Source organism: Netta rufina (assembly GCF_964035555.1).
Source record: "Netta rufina genome assembly, chromosome: 2".
NCBI classification, from domain to species: domain Eukaryota; kingdom Metazoa; phylum Chordata; class Aves; order Anseriformes; family Anatidae; genus Netta; species Netta rufina.
In genome coordinates this window covers 113,162,923-113,183,326 of record NC_140124.1, presented here as the reverse complement: position 1 = coordinate 113,183,326, position 20,404 = coordinate 113,162,923, and the positions used below count along the sequence as shown (strand labels likewise).

General features: G+C 45.5%; 1 protein-coding gene across 1 annotated transcript in view; it reads right to left on the bottom strand.

The window, feature by feature from the left end:
- LOC311206763 (ethanolaminephosphotransferase 1-like) overlaps positions 1-9,149 on the bottom strand; it is a gene marked incomplete at its 5' end in the record, with an annotated part of 56,623 nt that extends 47,474 nt beyond the window's left edge. The window contains one exon of the mRNA XM_084282404.1: positions 9,093-9,149. Within this exon, the coding sequence (XP_084138530.1) occupies positions 9,093-9,149 (57 nt within the window). The remainder of the gene's footprint in view (positions 1-9,092) is intronic.
- Positions 9,150-20,404: the final 11,255 nt, after the last annotated feature.

The following is a 20,404-nucleotide window of genomic DNA, read 5'->3' as shown; positions in this document are numbered from 1 at the left end:
TGTGCCTGGAGCTGACTCATCCCAAGCCCAACCAAGCACCAGTCTCAGCCTCTTCTCACAGGGGAAATGCTCCGGACCCAACCATCGTGCTGGTCCTACACTGAGCTTGCTCCAGTTTGTCAAGGTCTTTCTTGTACTGGGGGACCAAAACTGGATGCAGAATTCTGGATAAGGCCTAGCAAGTGCCACATGAAGGGGGATAATTACTCTCCTCAGGATATGCTACTGTTAATATGACCCAGGCTTTTGCTGCCTTCTTTGCTGCCAGGGCTCACGTTCAGCTTCCTGCCTCCCACAGTCCCGTTTGCCAGGAGTAAGAGGCTGACGGCCTGGTCTGCTAACTATGCTTGAAATGTGGGATCTCTGAGAGACACCAGAACCACACTACTACTGAGAGAAAGGCACATATAAGGGCAAGAAGAAGTCATAACATGCTGGCCCCAAGAGTTAAGTTCTTGCTCAGTGTGTGAGACAAGATAGATCTAATCCATTACTGACATTCATTATCCAAATACATTCAAATCCAATTCATTACCCAAAGCAGGGAGAGGTGGAGATGTAATGCTGAAAGTCAGCAACCATTTTTCAATCAACAGTAGTTAAGGGTGCTGCCTAACTTATCTTCAGGTGGAGGGTTTGTGTAATGGAACATGTCCAAACACTTAACAAAGAAGTCAAAATTATAGGAAAGAACTCAGAAATATGAACAAATATTGAGCAAGAGATAACAGAAGACAGGTGCAAATTTGTTGTTGTAAAGCTAGAGGCTAGCCTAGACTGGCAAAAGCACAAACCGTGCTAAAAAGCAAGTTTGCCCACCCTCAAGGAACTGCACAAAAAGATCTTTAACTACCCCTATTCAAATAAGCCCTAACATGGCAAGGAAGTTGATTTCTATGCATTTTTTTGTGTAGACTTGTCTTTGACAGACAGCAAAAGGAAATGACATTAGGATTCTGTGCTATATCTCTTTGTGTATGTGTACAAACTCTTGCGTTGCATAAACAGTAGCCAGAATTCCCACCCAGCTGGAGCTCTGCCAGGGTTTGTACCCAAACCTCTGGGGAACCCAAAGAAAGTGCTCTAGGCCCAAAAGGGCTGGCAGATAACAGTGGGGTGCAGTTTTCAGGAGGGATGATAACGAGAGTTTCTGTACCACATGTGCTAAGCGGTTGTGTGATCTAGTATCCTGACGCATAAAAGAGCAGCGGTATTTCAGATAAGGATGAAAAAACTCAATTCCTCCCTCTACAAAACAACCCTTATAAAAGAATAGCTCCCCTAGTTTTAAAACAAATAATCCATATCTAATTCACAGATTCATCTTCACAATTAATCTTCTATTAAAAAACAGATGAACAAAAGTACATATGAATACATAAATGTATATGTAAGCATAGCCTCACATATCCCACATAAAAACACTAAGCATTTCAGAACACTAAAATCTCTTGATAAAGCAATAAAATTAAAGTATGTGGTTGTCGTTTGCACTTTTGAGAGACTCAACAAGGCATACAACACTTCATATACAGAGTATTTGCCCCAGAACTGATGTCAGGAACAGAAAACCTTTGTAAATTCATGGGTGTAATGTAGCACTCAAAAATATATACAATTACACCATCGTTGGGAAAAAGTCCAGCAGCAGGTAATATCAAATGCAACATCTTTACGATATGGTTTCATTATGTTGCTGACTCATTAGCATTAGCATTTGATATGTATGAGGAAAATAATGTTTACAGAGCTCTTGGTACACCACATTATGATCTCAGCTACCATTACAGCAGGATGAGGAATATGAAATCATGGTTTATGAAGACAGTCTTTCAGAATTATGTAGTTCAGTTAGGCCATGACTCTTCTACACATGCATACAGTGAGAGAAAACATAAGAGTAATGAATGATTTGTTTTATTTTACATATTATTCAGCAAATTTAATTACACTCCCAGTCTTCCAACTCACAGACTCAGAATGGCTGAGGCTGGAAGGGACCCCTGAAGGTCACCTGCTCTAACCCCCTGCTCAGGCAGGGCCACCCAGAGCAGGATGCCCAGGCCCATGTCCAAGCAGCTTTTGAGGATCTCCAAGGAGAAGGCCCCACAACCTCTTTGGGCAACCTGTGCCAGTGCTCCATTACCCACATGGGAAAGTGCTTCCTGATGTTCAGACAGACTCCTGTAGCCCAGTTTGTGCCCATGGCCTCTTGTCCTGGCAGTGGGCACCACTGAACAGAGCCTGACTCTGTCCTCTTTGCATCCTCCCCTCCAGTGTTTATAGACACTAATAAGATCCCCCTGACCCTCCTCTTCTCCGGGCTGAGCTCCCAGCTCCCAACCTCCCATCTCTCTCAGCCTCTCCTCATAGGAGAGGTGTTCCAGTTCCTTCATCATCTTGCTATCCCTACCTTGGATCTTCTCCAGCATGTCCACGTCCCTCTTGTACTGGGGGGCCCAGAACTGGACCCAGCACTCCAGGTGTGACCTCACCAGTGCTGAGTAGAGGGTAAGGATCACCTCCCTTGACCTGCTGGCAATACTTTGCCTGATGTAGCCAAGAAAACAGTTGGTCTTCTTAGCAGCATGGGCACAATGCTGGCTCACGTTCAGTTTGGTGTCCACCAGGATAGTAAGGTCCTTTTATGCAGAGCAACTTTCCAGCTGGGTGCCCTCAGCACGTGCTGGAGCCTGGAGTTCTTCCTCCCCAGGCGCAGGACTTTGCACCTCTCCTTCCTGAACCGCATGAGGTTCTTGGCAGCCCAGAGCTCCAGCCTGTTGAGGTCATTCATTAAGGTAGTTAGTATGAAGATGACTGCAAGAGTTTCTTGGTGAGACAATGACTTGCAATGACTCACCAATTTTATGGAAGGTGGAAAACGTTATTCCAAGGGAATCTTTTTCAGTGCCTCAGACAGTCAAATGCCTTATTATACTGAGGAAGTTTGAAAAACTAACTACAGCTGATAAAACTGGTGATAGCTGTTTTAGAATAATATTCATAATTAAAATTTAGGAAAATGAAACTATCATCTGCAGAAACACTGTATAATAAACACTATACTAATCGTACACGAAGCCATCCATGCTCAACCATGAAGAGCATTAAGTGTCTCTTAGGAAGTTCCAGATAAATATACAAATGCAAGTCTCCTGCCCTAAATTTTTATAATCATATAAAACTCCTGTGCTACTGGAGTTGAAAACAAAACACCTATTCAGACAATGTGAGCAGAATCTCTTACATTTCAAAATCTTTTAGGTATACAGGTAGCCTCGGAAATGTATAAGGACTTAACAGAAATCCAGTCTTGTATTTTTTTGACAGTGGTCCAGTCCTGGATTTACACAAAGTGATCTCCACTGTACTATACTGAACACACTTTGCTCTTTTGTTGCATGTGGGCATGAGAAGGAACCATCAAACCTTGAAACACTATCACCAGCCCTGATACTGTTTCCCTAACTCACCAAAAGCAGGGCTGGGGTGTAACCTGAGAGGTCTTGTAGCCCAGCACTTTCATCTAATGCAGGATCACATTTTTGAGATGTTCAGGAAGTAGATCGAGTTACCTGGAGGTAATAAGCCTTCCAATTGCTAGTGATAAATAACTGCATTGGCAAATTAAAATAAAACACGTCATCCAACACTTTGCTAAGAAAGTGGTAAGCAACTGGTTTTTAACACTAAGCTCTAGGTTTTACATCCTCCTGAGGGAAATCAAACCATTTCTTAGGACTGGTGAAAGGATTACACAGCCCCTCCCAGTACCTGCTATTCCAGTGCTTTGCAGCCCTTATTAATGCAAGGCTGACACAGCATCTAACTTAAATTTCTCTTTGTGCAGCCAAAGCTTGCATATTATCTTTCTTTTAAAGGGCATGCATGAAGATTAACTGGTTGATATTCTCTTATTCCTATTGTGTTAAGATAATTTCTCATAGTTTGTGTTTTCTAGGTCTCTTAATATTTTTAAAGCCATTCTGTGGACTGTAAACTGTGTGCCAAAGCAAGCAGGGCACACTGCTCCAGCTGCTATCTGAGTAGTACCTCAAGACCAGCAGCATACGTAACCCCTTTGACATATCTATGACACACTTCACACGTAAGAACTTTTTTTCTCTTATTTAGAACAGCTACAATGCTGCTGACAGAGTGATCCCCAGGTATCAGTTTTGCAGTCTATCGTCTCTTATTTTATGTTTGAAATGCTGATTTTCTTTCCCTTAAGCATTGTAACTTACTTACTGGATTTTGCCATATTGATTTCTGGCCATTATGTATCCCTCTCTCAAGAACAGTTTAAATCATAAGGCTTTTCTTCAAAGTTCCTTGGTGTCACATGAAAATTTTACAAGAGTATTCTCTGTTCTGGCAATTAATGAAAGTATTGAACAGTAATGGAGCTGGGACAAAGAGACAGCTCTGTAGGTAGGACTCTTATCCTCCTACTTTGACACAGAACTTAAAATTACTCTTTAGAGCAATACATTTCCATTTTATGCTGATTTCTTCTAAGTTACCTCTATCTAGTTTACTTACAAGAACGTGGGACAGTATCAGAAGTCTCACTGAAATGAAATCACATACACCTCATTTAGTGTCCCCTTCTCTGCACAGGGAGATAAGACCTTAAAAAAAAAAAATCTTAAATAACAGGAATACTGTAGACATACCAGGTGAAAATGTGGCATCTTCAACCTTAATTTCATAGAATCATAGAACAGCTTGGGTTGGAAGGGACCTTAAAGATCCCATAGTTCCAATCCCCTGCTGTGGGCAGGGACACCTCCCACCAGACCAGGTTGCCCAAAGCCCCATCCAGCCTGGCCTTGAACAGCTCCAGGGATGGGGCATCCACAGCTTCTCTGGAAAACCTCTGCCAGTGCCTCAGCACCCTCAGAGTAAAGAAATCCCTCCTAACACCTAATCTGAATATACCCTTTTCTAGTTTAAAACCATCCTCCTTAGTACTATAATTATCTGACCAAGCAAAAAGCCACTCTCAATCTTTTTTATAAGCTCCTTTAAGTACTGAAAAGCTGCAATGAGGTCACCCCAGAGCCTTCTCTTCTCTAGGATGAACAGCCCCAGCTCTCTCAGCCTTTCTCCATAGGAGAGGTGCTCCAGCCCTCTGATCATGGCCCTTCTCTGGACCCACTCTAACAGCCCCACATCTTTCTTGTGCTGGGGGCCCCAGACCTGGACGCAGCACTCCAGGTGGGGCCTCAGAAGGGCAGAGCAGAGGGGCACAATCACCTCCCTCACCCTGCTGGCCTCTCCTCTGTTGGTGCAGCCCAGGACCCAGTTGGCCTTCTGGGCTGCAGGCACACACTGCAGGCTCGTGTTGAGCTTTTCATCCACCAGAACCCCCAAGTCCCACTCCGCAGAGCTGCTCTCAGTGAGTTCTCCCAGTCTGTGCTCATGTCTAGGATTGCCCCAACCCAGGTACAGCACCTTGCACTTGGACTTGTTGAACCTCATTAAGTTCACATGGGCTCACTTTTCTAGCTTGTCCAGATCCCTTTGGGTGGTATCGATTCATTCTGCCGTATTGATTGCACCACTCAGCTCGGTGTCATCTGCAAACTTGCTGAGTGTGCACTCGATCGCACTATGTCACTGATAAAGATATTAAACAGCACCAGTCCTGAGACAGATCCCTGAGAGACACCACTTGTCACCAGCCTCCACCTGGACACAGAGCCATTGAGTTTGTAATATCATATCTGATTTTTGTATGATGTTTTGCAAAGCCTATTCTTTGAGTCAAGCTCATGTACCTTTTTCTTGGATCTCATGACTCATGAAATATGATGAGGAGTACAAGTTTTTTGTCTTGGAAAACCTCAGCCCATAGGTCCTGTAGAAAAGCCAGTTCAAGGCAGACTTGCAGGGGAAACCCTAAGATCACAGCGAAAGGAACAGGCAATGGCAACAAGAGCTCATCATTGACATTATTCGATTCTAGAGAAGAGGACAAAAATAAAGAACCAAAATTCTTCTTTTATTTGTACTCATTACATGGCTGTCTCAGAACTGCCTCTTTCCAACAGAAATCCAAACAGAAAATGCAATTTTCATAAATTCCATGGGTGCTTCTCTAGAACTACCAAATGTTGGTAACAAACCTAACTGCAGAAATCACATGATCCAAGTCCTACATGTATAGCTACAGCTGGCTGCAGCATTTCAGCCATGTCACACCAGATGCTAGGCAGTGGCATGAAGTCCGGGTATCGGATCATTCTGCTCTACAGTTGCAGCAAATCTCCTGTGCTTGCAACTGCCCTGAAATCAGTACGTGCCCATCTGCCCCAGGGGCAGGTACAAGGCAGGGTTATTGCAGCAGCAATACCCAGGATTGCAGGTGTCCTTATCATCACACCCCCGCATGTTCGCTGCACACTTCCAACCAGAACACTCTCTGAATGGCTATGTCCTCACTCAGACACAGAGTCGACCAACAGGAGTAGATTCATAAAGTAAAATAGCTGGCACTGAGGATCTGATGTCCATGCCATAAGGATTTCAGAAAGTTTTACATTAAAATGGTTTCAGTACGGGCTGAACGCTCGTAACTGTACCAGTGTGTTCCCAATACATCTGCTTTAGGGTCATTCAAAGAATTCATTTCGTGTGCTCCAGGATGGCTCTGTGATGTGAACCAGAGCTCGTCAATGAGGAAAAACTTGCTCAAATGCATACTGCTGATATAAACTAAAATGCTCACTAAAATACGCTCGCACCTCATGCTGCTAAAGGGTGCTGAAATCTTTGCATTCATTAGGTCTGCCATTCCCTTTGCAAAGAGCTGTACTGGGTTTGTTGCCAAGACCCTCCTCCGACCGCGAGCAGGAGACAGCAAGTGGCTAAGGCGTACAATTGAGGCATTCATGGCAAAGAAACGAGTTCAGCTGTGCGAAGATTTTGAAAATCACCAAGTAATTTATTTGTGCAAGGTTTACCTTTGTGAAATGGAACTGATTACACATCAGTCTTTTAAGCTGGGTTGTGATCAGCTCCCAGATGTTGGTGGAGAAATTGTGCAAAGCGCAGATCATATTGAGCCACTGACGTTAGTGCAAATATAATGCTGCAACATAGTGCACAATGGAGAGATGGATGCCTCCATCTAGTTTCCTAGGCATGCTTCAGGTCTGAAGCAAGAGTGTTTCAGCTCGATATTGAGCATGTGCTAATAAATCCTTCCAGGGATTATCTAGCTCTTCACAGGGCCAACCTGTGAACACCTCCACTGTACTGTAGGTCTGGGTCCACCAGAAAATGTGCTACAGAGATACCCAGGTGGGTGCAAAAAGAGGAAATGTGTGTGCTGGGCAGAGTTTAGTGCCAGTCCTGTTGACTCAGCAGCAAAGGCAGCAGCACTGGGAAGGTGGAGGAGCAGGATGAGGCCCTGGATGTGGGGGAGAACGGGCGAGATGGCAGCCAGAGGGCAATAAGAGGTTGTCTCAGGCCTGGGAGGGGTGAGAACAAAGCAGTGGTTGTGGCAGCAGCCCTGGGCATGGGAGGGAGAGGAGAGGAGGTGGAGAGGAGATGGTGACAGTGATTAGCTCTCCTTGCCTCTCCTGGCTGCATTCCCCATGCATTTTCCAAGGGCTTTAACCCACTGTGAGCTGCACTCCAGGAACAGGCAGGGCAGCTCAGGGGCAGAGCTGCCATCGCCTGCTTTGCCACCTCCTCCTGCAATCTGGAGTGCCAGGAAGGTGGTGCAGGCACCCCACCAGCTCAGCGGTGCTGACCTCACGCAGATGTGTTTCTTGGGGTGTAGCCTGCATCATTTGGGTTTATGGACTTCTCGATGTCCCAGTCCTGAGCCACCTGAGATAAAAGAGAAGTCACTGTCTGATCTCGCTTTTCTAAATCTTGTACTTACCCTAGTGTTTCAGAGCACAGTTCAACAGACATTTCTCAAGCGTGTTGGCTGATTCCTTTGGTTAAGAAAACTGCCAACAGATTTTCCAGCACTCCTGAGAAACCAAAGTAATCTGAATATACTCAACTAAAATGTTGCAATGTGAGATTCTGTGTTCAGGTAATGATTCGCCCTGTAATTCTTAAGTAGTATACAGAGATTATGAGTTTAAAAGAAGATGGTATTACACTTCTTTCCCAACTGCATGTGTTTGCAGCTACTTTTACTCAAGTGATAAGGAAGAACGTAACACAAATTCCTTGCATTTGCACTACACGCTCAAAACATTTTAGGCAAGTTAATCCCCAAACTATTATGTCTGTTTAGGCTAAAAATAGCCTGTTATTTTTCCTCTGGCAACCTCAGTCAAGAGCGTGGCTCCGCCGTTCAAGCAGGGGCCTGCGCAACTCGGAGCCAGCAGCCAGATGCAGCCTGCAGCGCGTTTTATCCCCCTGGCACGGCAGACGCCCAGACAGGTTAGTGCATTTTAACAAGCTGCTGGCACAACCAGTTGCTGCTGCTGGTAAGCGACCTTGCGGAGGCTCTCGCAAGCACGGCTGCTCCCAGATAAGGCCCTCTGCAGCGAGCAGGAGGAGCTGGAGGGAAGGCTGGCAGGGTGCGTGCTGGAAGCAAGAAGCGTGGGGAGCGCAAGGTGGAGGAGCTTTGGGAAACGGAGACTAAAATACAAGGTTGGCTGGTGGATGGTCCGCGTCCCCCGTGGTTGTGCCAGGGCACGGGGTGAAGGTATGGCAGCAGGGTGGCACTGCACATCCCGGCCACCTGCAGCCCCACTAACACACCCTGCAAGGCAGGGGCTGTGTCCTGGGAACGAAACCCGGGTATCACCGCACACACCTGCAAGCAAACCCAGCAGGGTAAACCTAACAGGTAAATCGAAACACTTCACGAGACACCTGATGGCTTGAACCCCGCAGGCCTGCTGTTTGCAGCCAGGAGGTTTATTTCAGCCTCCTTACCCCCAGCTTTCCCCCCTCCCTGCTTTTCCCACTCACGCTCCCGCCCCGCGGCCGCGCAGGGCGCCCGGCGGGCACCCCCTCCAGGCTGCAAACCCGCTGCTCGCCCCCGTCCCTTTGCACGGAGCGGGGTGGGGTTGGGGGCTGCATCCCGGCGGCTGCCTGCATGCCCCCGGTACCTTGTAGTGTCGGAAGCCGTCCAGCTGCCGGGCGCTGACATACCGCCGCCGCCACATCGCAACGCAGCGGGCGGGGAGGGGAAGGGAGGGGAAGGGAAGGGCCGGGCCGCCAGGGGCGGGCACCGGGGGCGGCTCCTGGCGCCTGCCCCCCCGCTGGTGGGTCTCGCACAGCCCTTCGTCTCCCCCTGTGGCTGTGGTTCAGGGGGCATTGTGGTGGTGGGCCCTGAAAGTGGTCGGCTGGTGGGCCCTGAAAGGGGTTTTCTGGCTAATTGGTTCTTTCTGGGCTCCGCGTTGCAGGTGCGGTGGTTGTAGGATGCGCCACGGTTGTAGGATGTGCCACACCGTTTAAACTGGCGTGCTTGAGAAACCAGCGATACTGAGGAGTGGAGATTTTGCAAGCAACAGCCCGCATGCTGCATCTCTCGCAGAATCGCTGAGGTTGGAAAAGACCTCCGAGATCATCCGGTCCAACCCTCTTAAACTCTGTGTAAGCACCTGCACCAGAGATCCGCACCAGCCTGCTGTGCTGCTCGTTCTCCCACGTGCCTGGTGACAGGACGAGGGGGAATGGGCTAAAGTTGCACCAGGGGTGTTTTAGGTTGGATATTAGGAAAAACTTCTTTACTGAAAGGGTTGTTAGGCATGGGAATGGGCTGCCCAGGGAAGTGGTGGAGTCACTATCACTGGAGGTCTTTAAAAGACATTTAAGACATCTACATCTCAATGTAGAGCTTAGGGATATGGTTTAGTGGACGACTGGCTAGTGTTAGGTCAGAGGTTGGACTAGGTGATCTTGGAGGTCTCTTCCAGCCTAAACAATTCTGTGATTCCTGCTGGTTCCCAGAGAAGGGAGGCACTGCTGTGGGCAAGGGGCTGTGGAAAAACGTGGAGCCACCTTTCAGCTGCGAATGCCTGTGAGCATATGGCTTGACACCTTGCGTTACCTTTGCTGCACACTATTCGATGGAGAGTTGAAATCATGGCTGAGATCCCATTAACCAAAGGGAATCTATCCAGAAACAAAATCAATTAACATCCATTACTCAGGGCCTGTGAGTGCTTCCAGGCACCTAATGCATTGTGAGAGCCAGTGTTATTTTACAAGCTCTGCAGGTTTGATAGGAATTATATACAAGTTAAAATAGCTAAGTGCAAACAGTATACAATTGTTCTCTATTATTAATTACACACTAATCATTTGAGACATTCTTACATCCACATACTGCTTCCAATAGCAGTGTCTTCTTCCAACTTCAGCTCTTGGAAACAACCAAAACTTAAGTACTGAGCTTCAGATTACTGAGTTACTGCTTGACTCCAGTTAGGAAAGCTAAAGTATTTGGATCTGATAACTTCCAGGAACCAACTCCTGAAATTAACATGCACTCATACACTGGATTTCGATTTGGGATTCCTTTCACCTCTCAGTGTTACTATCATGTTTTTAAGTCGTATTATGTTATTGAATTAATTTACATGGGTGTTTGAGAAGAGACCCTGCCATAGTCAACAGAGATTTTTTTTTTTATGCAAGTAGGTTGCCAAAACTGACCCAACCATTTTCTGGTTATCACTTTCATTTCCTAAGTTAAACTCACATAAGCCTCAAACATGAAAGCAGAAATGTAATGGAACAACTGTGAGGAGTGCGATAGACAGTGGTAGAAAAGGCACGTGCTTTTTGAAAGCTATGAGTTCACAAACTATTTTTTCTCTCTGCAGACCTCTAAGTGCATCTTAAAAAGAAGAATTGCCATCAGGAAGATAGTGATATAGAAGATATATATAGTAGTTACAGAGCACAAGCTATATTTCCCGTTCTTCCCTGAAAACTATCTTGCTGATAAGCACTTTAAAAATAATAATAATAATAACAAAAAGGGGCAAATACTCCACTAACCAGAGAATGCAAGAGACTGCCTATGTGTAACAACACAATTGCATGAATTTACACCTCAGCATGTTCTATGTCTGCTAATCACCACATCAAAGCAGGCAGCTTTACTCTGCTATACTGAGCAGAGGGAAACAGGTTAATGAAACATTACAGAACAAGCCATGACACAAGTAATACTACATTTGAGAAAACTGTGGAAATTATACTGACGTGTGCTAGTCATTGATTTAAGAAACTTCCTTGATTTGGGGCAAACTGAGGACATTCATAAATCCTTGGGCCCTGATGGGGTGCACCCATGAGTGCTAAAGGAACTGGCAGGTGTGATTGTGAAGCCACCCTTGTAATCTTTGTTCAATTGTGTCAACTGGGAGAAGTGCCCAAAGTGGAGGAAAGTAAATATCACTCCCACCCTCAGGAAGGGCCAGAAGGAGGACCGAGGGAACTACAGGCCAGTCAACCTTATCTTGATCCCTGGGAAGGTGATGGAACAGCTAATCCTGGAAACCGCTTCCAGGCACATGAAGGAAAAGAAAATCATCAGGAGTAGTCAGCATAGATATTGTCTTCCTGGACTTCATTAAACTCTTTGCTGCCATCCCCTATGAGCTTCTCTCAGAGAAGCTGTTGAAGTGTGGGCTGGATAAACAGACAGTGAGGTGGATTGGAAACTGGCTGAACATCCAGACTCAAAGGGTAGTGGTCAGCAGCACAAAGTCTTCTTGGAGGCCAGTAATGAGTGGAGTACCCCAGGGGTCAATACTGGGTCCAGCCTTGTTTAGAATATTCATTCATGATCTGGACTGTGTGGTGGAGTGCACCCTCAGTAAACGTGCAGACAACACAAAACTGGGAGAAGTGGCTGGCTCACCGGAGGGCTGTGTACGTGAAGACGGGTGATCAGTCTGCTCTACTCAGGTGTCGGCAAGGCCACACCTGGAGTGCTGGGTCTGGTTCAGAGAGACCTGGACATGCTGGAAAGGTTCCAAGGTAGGGCCACCAAGATGATGAAGGAGCTGGAGCACTTTTCCTATGTGGAGAGGCTGAGAGAGCTGGGGCTGTTTAACCTGGAGAAGAGGAGGCTCAAGAGGGATTTTATCAGTGTCTATAAATACCCGAAGGGAGGTGCAAAGAAGATGGAGCCAAGCTCTTTTCAGTGGTGCCCAGTGCCAGGACAGGAGGTGATGAGCATAGACAGGAGTCTGAACATCATGAAGCACTTCTTTCCTGTGCAGGTGACAGAGCGCTGGCGCAGGTTGCCCAAAGAGATTGTGGGCTCTCTCTCCTTGAAGGTCTTCAAAAGCTGCCTGGACATTTGTCCTGGGCAACTTGCTCTAGGTGTCCCTGTTTGAGCAGATGCGTTGAACCAGATGACCTCCAGAGGTTCCCTCCCACCTCAGCTATTATATGATTCTGTGATATCTTTTTCAAATTGAAATGTTTTAGAGTGCTTTTCCAGACAGCTGTAGTCCAAGCTGACTGTCCAACATGCATGATTGTGGGAAAAACAAAGAAAGCAGCCTTAGTGCTTTAGCACATTCCCTGGTCACGTTTCTGGAAAATTAATGAGCTGGGGCCTGAGGAAAAGGGAACTCTAAGTGGCACCAGCAGGTGGGTATCACAACCAAAAGGAAATGAGCTTAAGTATGGGTGAGACAAGCATTAAGACAAATGCCCAAATCAGAGCACAGTTAACTTTCATTGTAGAAAAAGCCTGAGTTTTATAAAAAACTTTGGCTGGAATGTTTGTGACAGTTCAGACTTCACTGAGGAAATGACCCCAACAGGGCTTTCTGCAGCTCAGGGAGAAATAATTCAAAGCCAGATCTGAGTCTGGGGAAATCAGTAGGGAAATTCCCAGGTCATCAGTGCTGTTTACTAATGATGTGTAGTACTGAGAGAAAAACAATGATTTATTATTTTGAAAGAGCAGACATACTGTACCACTAGTAGATGCAAAAAAAAAATGTTTAAAAGGATAACTGTTCTACAGATACAAATGTTATGAAAGAATAAAAGAACGAACAAAAGAAAAAATGAAAAAATAAATGAACAAGAGAAAGAGAAAGAGAAAGGAGAAGGAGAAGGAGAAGGAGAAGGAGAAGGAGAAGGAGAAGGAGAAGGAGAAGGAGAAGGAGAAGGAGAAAGAAAAAGAAAAAAAAAAGAAAATAGGAAAGAAGAAAAAAAAAAGAAAAAAAAAGAAAAAAAAAAGGAAAGAAGGAAACAAATCAAGACAAGTTACATTTAAAATGCCAGGAAAAGAGATGAGGGCTCAGGATGGCTTAGAATGAATATCTGGCTTTCAGTTTTCATTTTATTACAAGTTATAATGGGGTTTCTTGTATAGGGAGAACAGCTAGTATGGCAACTTCAGATTTAGTAATTTATGACACTGTTTTGTTTATTCCCCAGCTTAAAGCTGCCTACTATGCAATAGCCTTTATCTAAAAGACATCTAATGATACATTTCTGGTACTTTAAGGAAAAGTAGAGAGAAATCAGGCAGAAAGCAACCCCAAAATAATCAGCAGCCAAAGCAGGCAAGGAAGGAACTAATGTACTGGGAGGAACAGATGAGGTGGGAGCAGTGTGGGACACCTCAGAGTTCCCCAAAACGTGTAACATACAAGACCTCCTGATCCCCCCATTACTGCATGTTCTAGCAAAAAGCAAAGAAGTAAGCAAACAAGTGTACCATAATGGAAGCAGATAGAAACTGAAAAACACAAAAACCACAAAATCATGGCATGTTAATATTCAAGGTATCTATGCTGCAAAAGAAGGCGGCTGTTCCAGCGTGTCTAGAATCAGTTTAGAGGCCCAATTTAAGTTTCAGGCTCCCTTTAACCTTCTCCTGGTCTGTATCCCGTTTAGCCTAACATTGGAAATGCATCCTAGAAAATGATCACATCTCCCCACAATGTGATAAGATCACATCTTCCCACAATATGTGATGTATCAGTTCCCATGCCAGTTGTCCATTTGCAGTTTCAGCTTGCCCATGGGCAGACAAGCTCCATGAAGGCAGACTCCTACTGGGAAAAAGGCCCCTTAGGGGACCTTAAGCTTTTCTGCATAGATGACGGTCACTTGCTCTACAGCAAGGCAGTTCCAGACTGTTTGTAGCACTAAGAAAATCTTACACTTGGAGCAAAGCAGGCTTGTAAGTAAGCATGTGGTGTAGATGGTTAAAGAAGATAGGACAAATAACAGGAAAAATGTAGCATCTTGGTTTAGGAAAATGTAGGTAGTGGCAGGGCTGTACCTTTTGGTTCTTAGCTCAATTATGGCAAATTTTGGAACTTGAAGCTACTCCTGAGGGGAGCCCATGTTACTCATCACCACGGTGGACTCCTTAAACAGACAGCCTAATCCTTGTTTCCTCTACCTCCATTCCTGCAGGTCCTCAGATGTTTTCTCCACATTGCCATGGTGAAGAAAGAAAAAGTCCTAAACAAAATACCACATGAAGTGTCTCTGGTCAACATACTGTCCTAATAAACAGAACAGGCTTGAACCCGTTCTCATGCTCTGGGGGCAAATGACATGGTACATCTTGTGCAGTACAACTAAACTCTCTTCTTCCATGACAGGGCAGCCTCATCTGTGCTGCCTACCGAAAACAAATCCTGGCTTGTGCTACCTCCTGAACAGTGCCAGGGGCACTGTTTGGGAAGACGCCAGCTGGCAGGGGCACGAACCAGGCCAGGAAGCCTGCTGACAATCAAGCAGCAAGGACAGTCACAGGGCAGGGCATGAGCCTGTCTGTGGTCTGGCTCCCTTCAGTATGCTGGTGGAAAAGCCTGGACCCAGCTGCCCACAGTGCTGACCTGCTTACCTTGTTCCCTGCTCCACTTGGATTGCTCCAGCTCTTTTTAGTCTCCTGGGGAGCAGCTAACCTCCTTGAATACTTGCCACTCACTGCCTTTTCCTCAGCACCAAAAAAATGCTGGGCTTAAATGGTGCTTAAAAAAACCTTTTTCAAACTGGCAAGATCTTCTTGACTGCAGACAGTTAGCAGTCCCCATCCCCTTTCCAATATACTCTTCCTTGTGCACGGCTTTTCTTAAATGTTTTTCAGCAAGTCTATGCAAAGTGTTCAACACGAGGACATGCCTAAATGTGATAAAACCAGTCATGCTGAAGCAGTAGTAATGCTGGACATGAAAGAGAAATTTCTAAAGTTACTAGAAAATATAAAGAACGGTTTTATCATACTTATATAATTTTAAAATATTGTTGAATTAAATTAGCAGGAAGAGCTTTAGACTTTGGTGGGAGTAAACCAGTCAAATGACTGACCTTTAAAAAGTACCACTTTTTTTCAATCTCAGAACATGTGCCTGTGATTTTTTTTTTTATTTTATTTTATTTTTTGCATTCAAGCCAAACCAGAGCAGGTTTGATAACAGATGCTCAGTTTTAGTTTTGAGAGTCGTATTTTATTTGTGTTTATTTTCTTAAACTACAGGGATATCTTGCATAATGCAGACAAGTACTGTCAGAGACTTCATAGAAGAATTACAGAACCCTAGACTATCCCCAGTTGGGAGGGACGCACAAAAATCATTTAGTCCAACTCCTGGCTCCACACAGGACCACCCAAAAATCAGACCATGTGTCTGAGAATGTTGCCCAAATGTTTCTTGAACTGGCAGGCTCAGTGCCATGACCACTGCCCTGGGAGCCTGTCCCAGTGCCCGACCACCCTCTGGGTGCAGACCCTTTCCCTAAACCCCTAAAACCTGATCCTCCCCTGTCCCAGCCCCATGCCGTTCCCTCAGGTCCTGTCACTGTCCCCAGAGAGCAGAGCTCAGTGCCTGCCCCTCCGCTCCCCTCGTGAGGGAGCTGCAGGCCACCATAAGGCCTCCCCTCAGCCTGCTCTGCTCGGGGCTGAACAAACCAAGGGACCTCAGCCACTCCTCACACATTTTCCCCTCTAGACCCTTCACCATCTTTGTAGCCCTTCTTTGGACACTCTCTAATAGTTTTATGACTTATGTTGTGATGCACAAAACTGCACACAGTGGGAGGACAACCCCTTCTTTTGACCAGCTAGCAGTGCTGTGCTTGATGCACTCCAGGAGAAGGTTGGCCCTTTTGGCTGCCAAGGCACACAGCTGACCTATATACAACTTATTTACTCATATTTCTTTTACAGCACAGAAAGCAAAGAAACACGTGGAAAAGACAGAACGGCCAGCCATCTCCACACAGCACACACCAGGTGGGTGGTATGGCAGCTCTGTGGAGCCCAGTGTCCGCCCTGTTCTTCATTTCTTCAGGGATATGTTGATTCATTTAGTCTATTTTTGCTTCGGGTTTTCAAATGAGCAGCTATTAGTTTTTAATTTGCATGAATGTATGAACTTGACTCCATGTGGTTTGCTAAAATCTGGCAGCCCCCGAGGTTTTTTTCACAAGTCTACACCTTGTCTTGGCATAGCCATGCATCGTACTGGGCAGTGACACAATTTAATTTACAGCAGAACAGATGCCACAGCTTTGGGATTAAAAAATCTGAAGTTTTGCATGTTGTTTCCTAGGAAACCTTAGAAAGCTGGAAATCACCAAACTGCAACAGTCTGCAGAAGAAAATGTTATTTTTGATCTAGTCTGGAGACCTATCTTTGATCTAGGCTTGACCTTGGGATCCTCTATTGCCTGTTACAGTCATAAAAATCCATCTGACCCTAAAACACAGGTTATAAAATACTTAATGATTTTTTTTTTTTCTCCTCAATCTCATCCCAATGAAGCAGCTGGGATATTTGTGACTTTTAAAACTTCACAAAGGAAATGACTCAAACCAAACATCTTCCTCTGTGTTTGAATTTCACATTGTCCTTGCAGGTTTTATATGCTGGAAAGCTTTTAGAGTTGTAACTTTATGCTTCATAAGAGGAAATAAATCCATAAACCCCCGATAGAATGAAGAACAGCCACATTCAATCAATATAAACACGTTCTTCCAGCCTCAGTAATTTAAGCCTCCTTATCTTTTGATTAATTTGTATAAAATATATTTGTTTCTTTGAGAGAGTTCTTTCTATACATGGATTTAAAAACATCCATGCAATCAAGAGCACCACAGAAAAATAAATGAGTTTCCAGATTTTACTAAAGAAATGAAATGTTATTAATAACAGAATTTTATATTTTTATAGAATTTTAATGCACCAAAATAAAAAGGTATATATCTTAATGTTCTCTGAGCAGCAGCAACTTTGATCTTGAGCACATAAACAGTCAATCAGTCAATAACTCACAAAAAAATGTAATGGACTTGAAAAATAATGTATGAGTATTATGAAGCTTCTTAAAACTTTTGTGAGGAAGCTAAGCATCCATTTCTCTCTCTCCACAGAAACATTATTTTAAAAACAATCATTTCTATTTTAATTCATAGTATATAGCTTTTTGTTTTGGTTTGTGTTTTTTTGTTGTTTTTTTTTGGCCCATTTCCTCTATTTCCATGTCATTCTAGTAGATTGTGAAGAACATTAAAACAAATTAAGGAAATCTATTGATTAGATCACCTTCTTAGGATTCAAAAGAAATACGTTCCTCACTGATGTGAGTATCTTGTAATCCTCAGAAGAAGACTATGTATAGAAAAAAATAACAGACTCAATGAGCTGAGTAGACTTCAGTGGTCCAAGTATTTCTGTGATTTAGCTCTAACATAGAGCATTCAACTGAACAGTGCAGTAACATACCTCTACAAATATCAAAGAAAACCACTTTCATGGTGTATAATAGAATTCATTTGTCAATCTGGTAACTGGAGAAGAAATACTGCGAAGTTTTGGAAGGATGAGACCATACGGCTTTTAACTCTGTTTTGAACATAACAATCAAAGGCATCATGAATTGTGGATGATGTTCCTGGCTCTCCTCCTCTTGAGAAATCCACTTTAATTAGCGTTAGTTTCATAAATGGAATGGGAGATGAGTATTGGCCACAGGGTGCCTTGGAAAAAACACAAACTGTAAACTGTAGACATGTATATATGTAATTAGGGCTTAATAATAAAAATTACAGTCATGCAGCGTCTGCTATCAAAACACACATGCTTTACAAACTCTAAGCAGTTATGCTGTGAGATATAAATGTATTTTAACACAGACTGTTTATTACTGTCTTATTATTCCTTATTATGCTTTCTTAACAGCAACACTATTAGACTAATTGAACTGCTCAGGACCATGCAGAAAATACAATTTCAGATCACAGAATCACAGAATTTTCTAGGTTGGAAGAGACCTCAAGGTCATCGAGTCCAACCTCTGACCTAACGCTAGCAGTCCCCACTAAACCATTTCCCTAAGCTCTCCATCTAAACGTCTTTTAAAGACCTCCAGGGATGGTGACTCCACCACTTCCCTGGGCAGCCTGTTCCAATGCCTCACAACCCTTTCAGTGAAGAAGTTCTTCCTAACATCTAACCTAAAACTCCCCTGGCTCAACTTAAGCCCATTCCCCCTCGTCCTGTCACCAGGCACGTGGGAGAACAGGCCAACCCCCACCTCGCTACAGCCTCCCTTGAGGTACCTATAAAGAGCGATAAGGTCGCCCCTGAGCCTCCTCTTCTCCAGGCTGAACAAGCCCAGCTCCCTCAGCCGCTCCTCGTAGGACTTGTTCTCCAGGCCCCTCACCAGCTTCGTCGCCCTTCTCTGCACCCGCTCGAGCACCTCGATGTCCTTCTTGTAGCGAGGGGCCCAAAACTGAACACAGTACTCGAGGTGCGGCCTCACCAGAGCTGAATACAGGGGGACGATCACCTCCCTAGCCCTGCTGGTCACACTGTTCCTGATACAAGCCAGGATGCCGTTGGCCTTCTTGGCCACCTGAGCACACTGCTGGCTCATATTCAGCCGACTATCCACCATCACTCCCAGGTCCTTCTCTGCCTGGCAGCTCTCCAACCATTCCTCTCCCAGCCTGTAGCTCTGCTTGGGGTTATTGCGCCCCAGGTGCAGGACCCGGCACTTGGCCTTGTTAAACTTCATGCAGTTGACCTCAGCCCATCGGTGCAGCCTATCCAGATCCTCCTGCAGAGCTTTCCTACCCTCAAGCAGATCGACACACGCACCTAACTTGGTGTCATCTGCGAATTTACTGAGGGTGCACTCGATGCCCTCGTCCAGATCATCGATGAAGATATTAAAGAGGACCGGCCCCAGCACCGAGCCCTGGGGGACGCCACTAGTGACTGGCCTCCAACTGGACTTGGCTCCATTCACCACGACTCTTTGGGCCTGGCTATCCAGCCAGTTTCTAACCCAACGAAGCGTGCGCCAGTCCAAGCCAAGAGCAGCCAGTTTCTTGAGGAGAATGCTGTGGGAGACGGTGTCAAAAGCCTTGCTGAAGTCAAGGTAGACCACATCCACAGCCTTTCCCTCGTCCACCCAGCGCGTCACTCTGTCATAGAAGGAGATCAGGTTCGTCAAGCAGGATCTGCCTTTCATAAACCCATGCTGACTGGGCCTGATCGCCTGCTTCCCCTGCAAGTGCTGCGTGATGACTCTCAGGAGGATCTGCTCCATGAGCTTCCCTGGTACTGAGGTCAAACTGACAGGCCTGTAGTTTCCTGGGTCTGCCCTCCGGCCCTTCTTGTAGATGGGCGTCACATTTGCTAGCCGCCAGTCGATTGGGACCTCCCCCGATAGCCAGGACTGCTGATAAATGATGGATAGTGGCTTGGCCAGCTCCTCTGCCAGTTCCCTCAGTACCCTTGGGTGGATCCCATCCAGCCCCATCGACTTGTGCACATCCAAGTGCCGTAGCAGGTCACCAACAAGTTCTTCATGGATAATGAGGGCCACATCCTGCTCCCCATCCCCTTCCACCAGCTCAGGGTACTGAGTATCCAGAGAACAACCGGTATTGCCGCTAAAGACTGAGGCAAAGAAGGCATTGATCACCTCCGCCTTTTCCTCATCTCTTGTAACTAAGTTTCCCCCCGCATCCAGTAAAGGATGGAGATTCTCCTTAGTCCTCCTTTTTGTGTTGACGTATTTATAGAAACGTTTTTTGTTATCTTTAACGGCAGTAGCCAGATTGAGCTCCAGATGAGCTTTGGCCTTCCTAATTTTGTCCCTGCACAGCCTCGCTACTTCTTTAAAGTCCTCCCTAGTGGCCTGCCCACTTTTCCAAAGCTTATAAACCCTCTTTTTCCTCCTAAGATCAAGCCACAATTCTCTGTTGAGCCAGGCCGGTCTTCTTCCTCGCCAGCTCGTCTTTGGGCACGTGGGGACAGACCGTTCCTGCGCCATTAAGACTTCCCTCTTGAAGAGCGCCCAGCCTTCCTGGACCCCTCTGCCCTTCAGAACCACCTCCCAAGGGACTCCACCAACCAGTGTCCTGAGCAGCTCAAAGTCAGCCCTCCGAAAGTCCAATACAGCGGTTTTA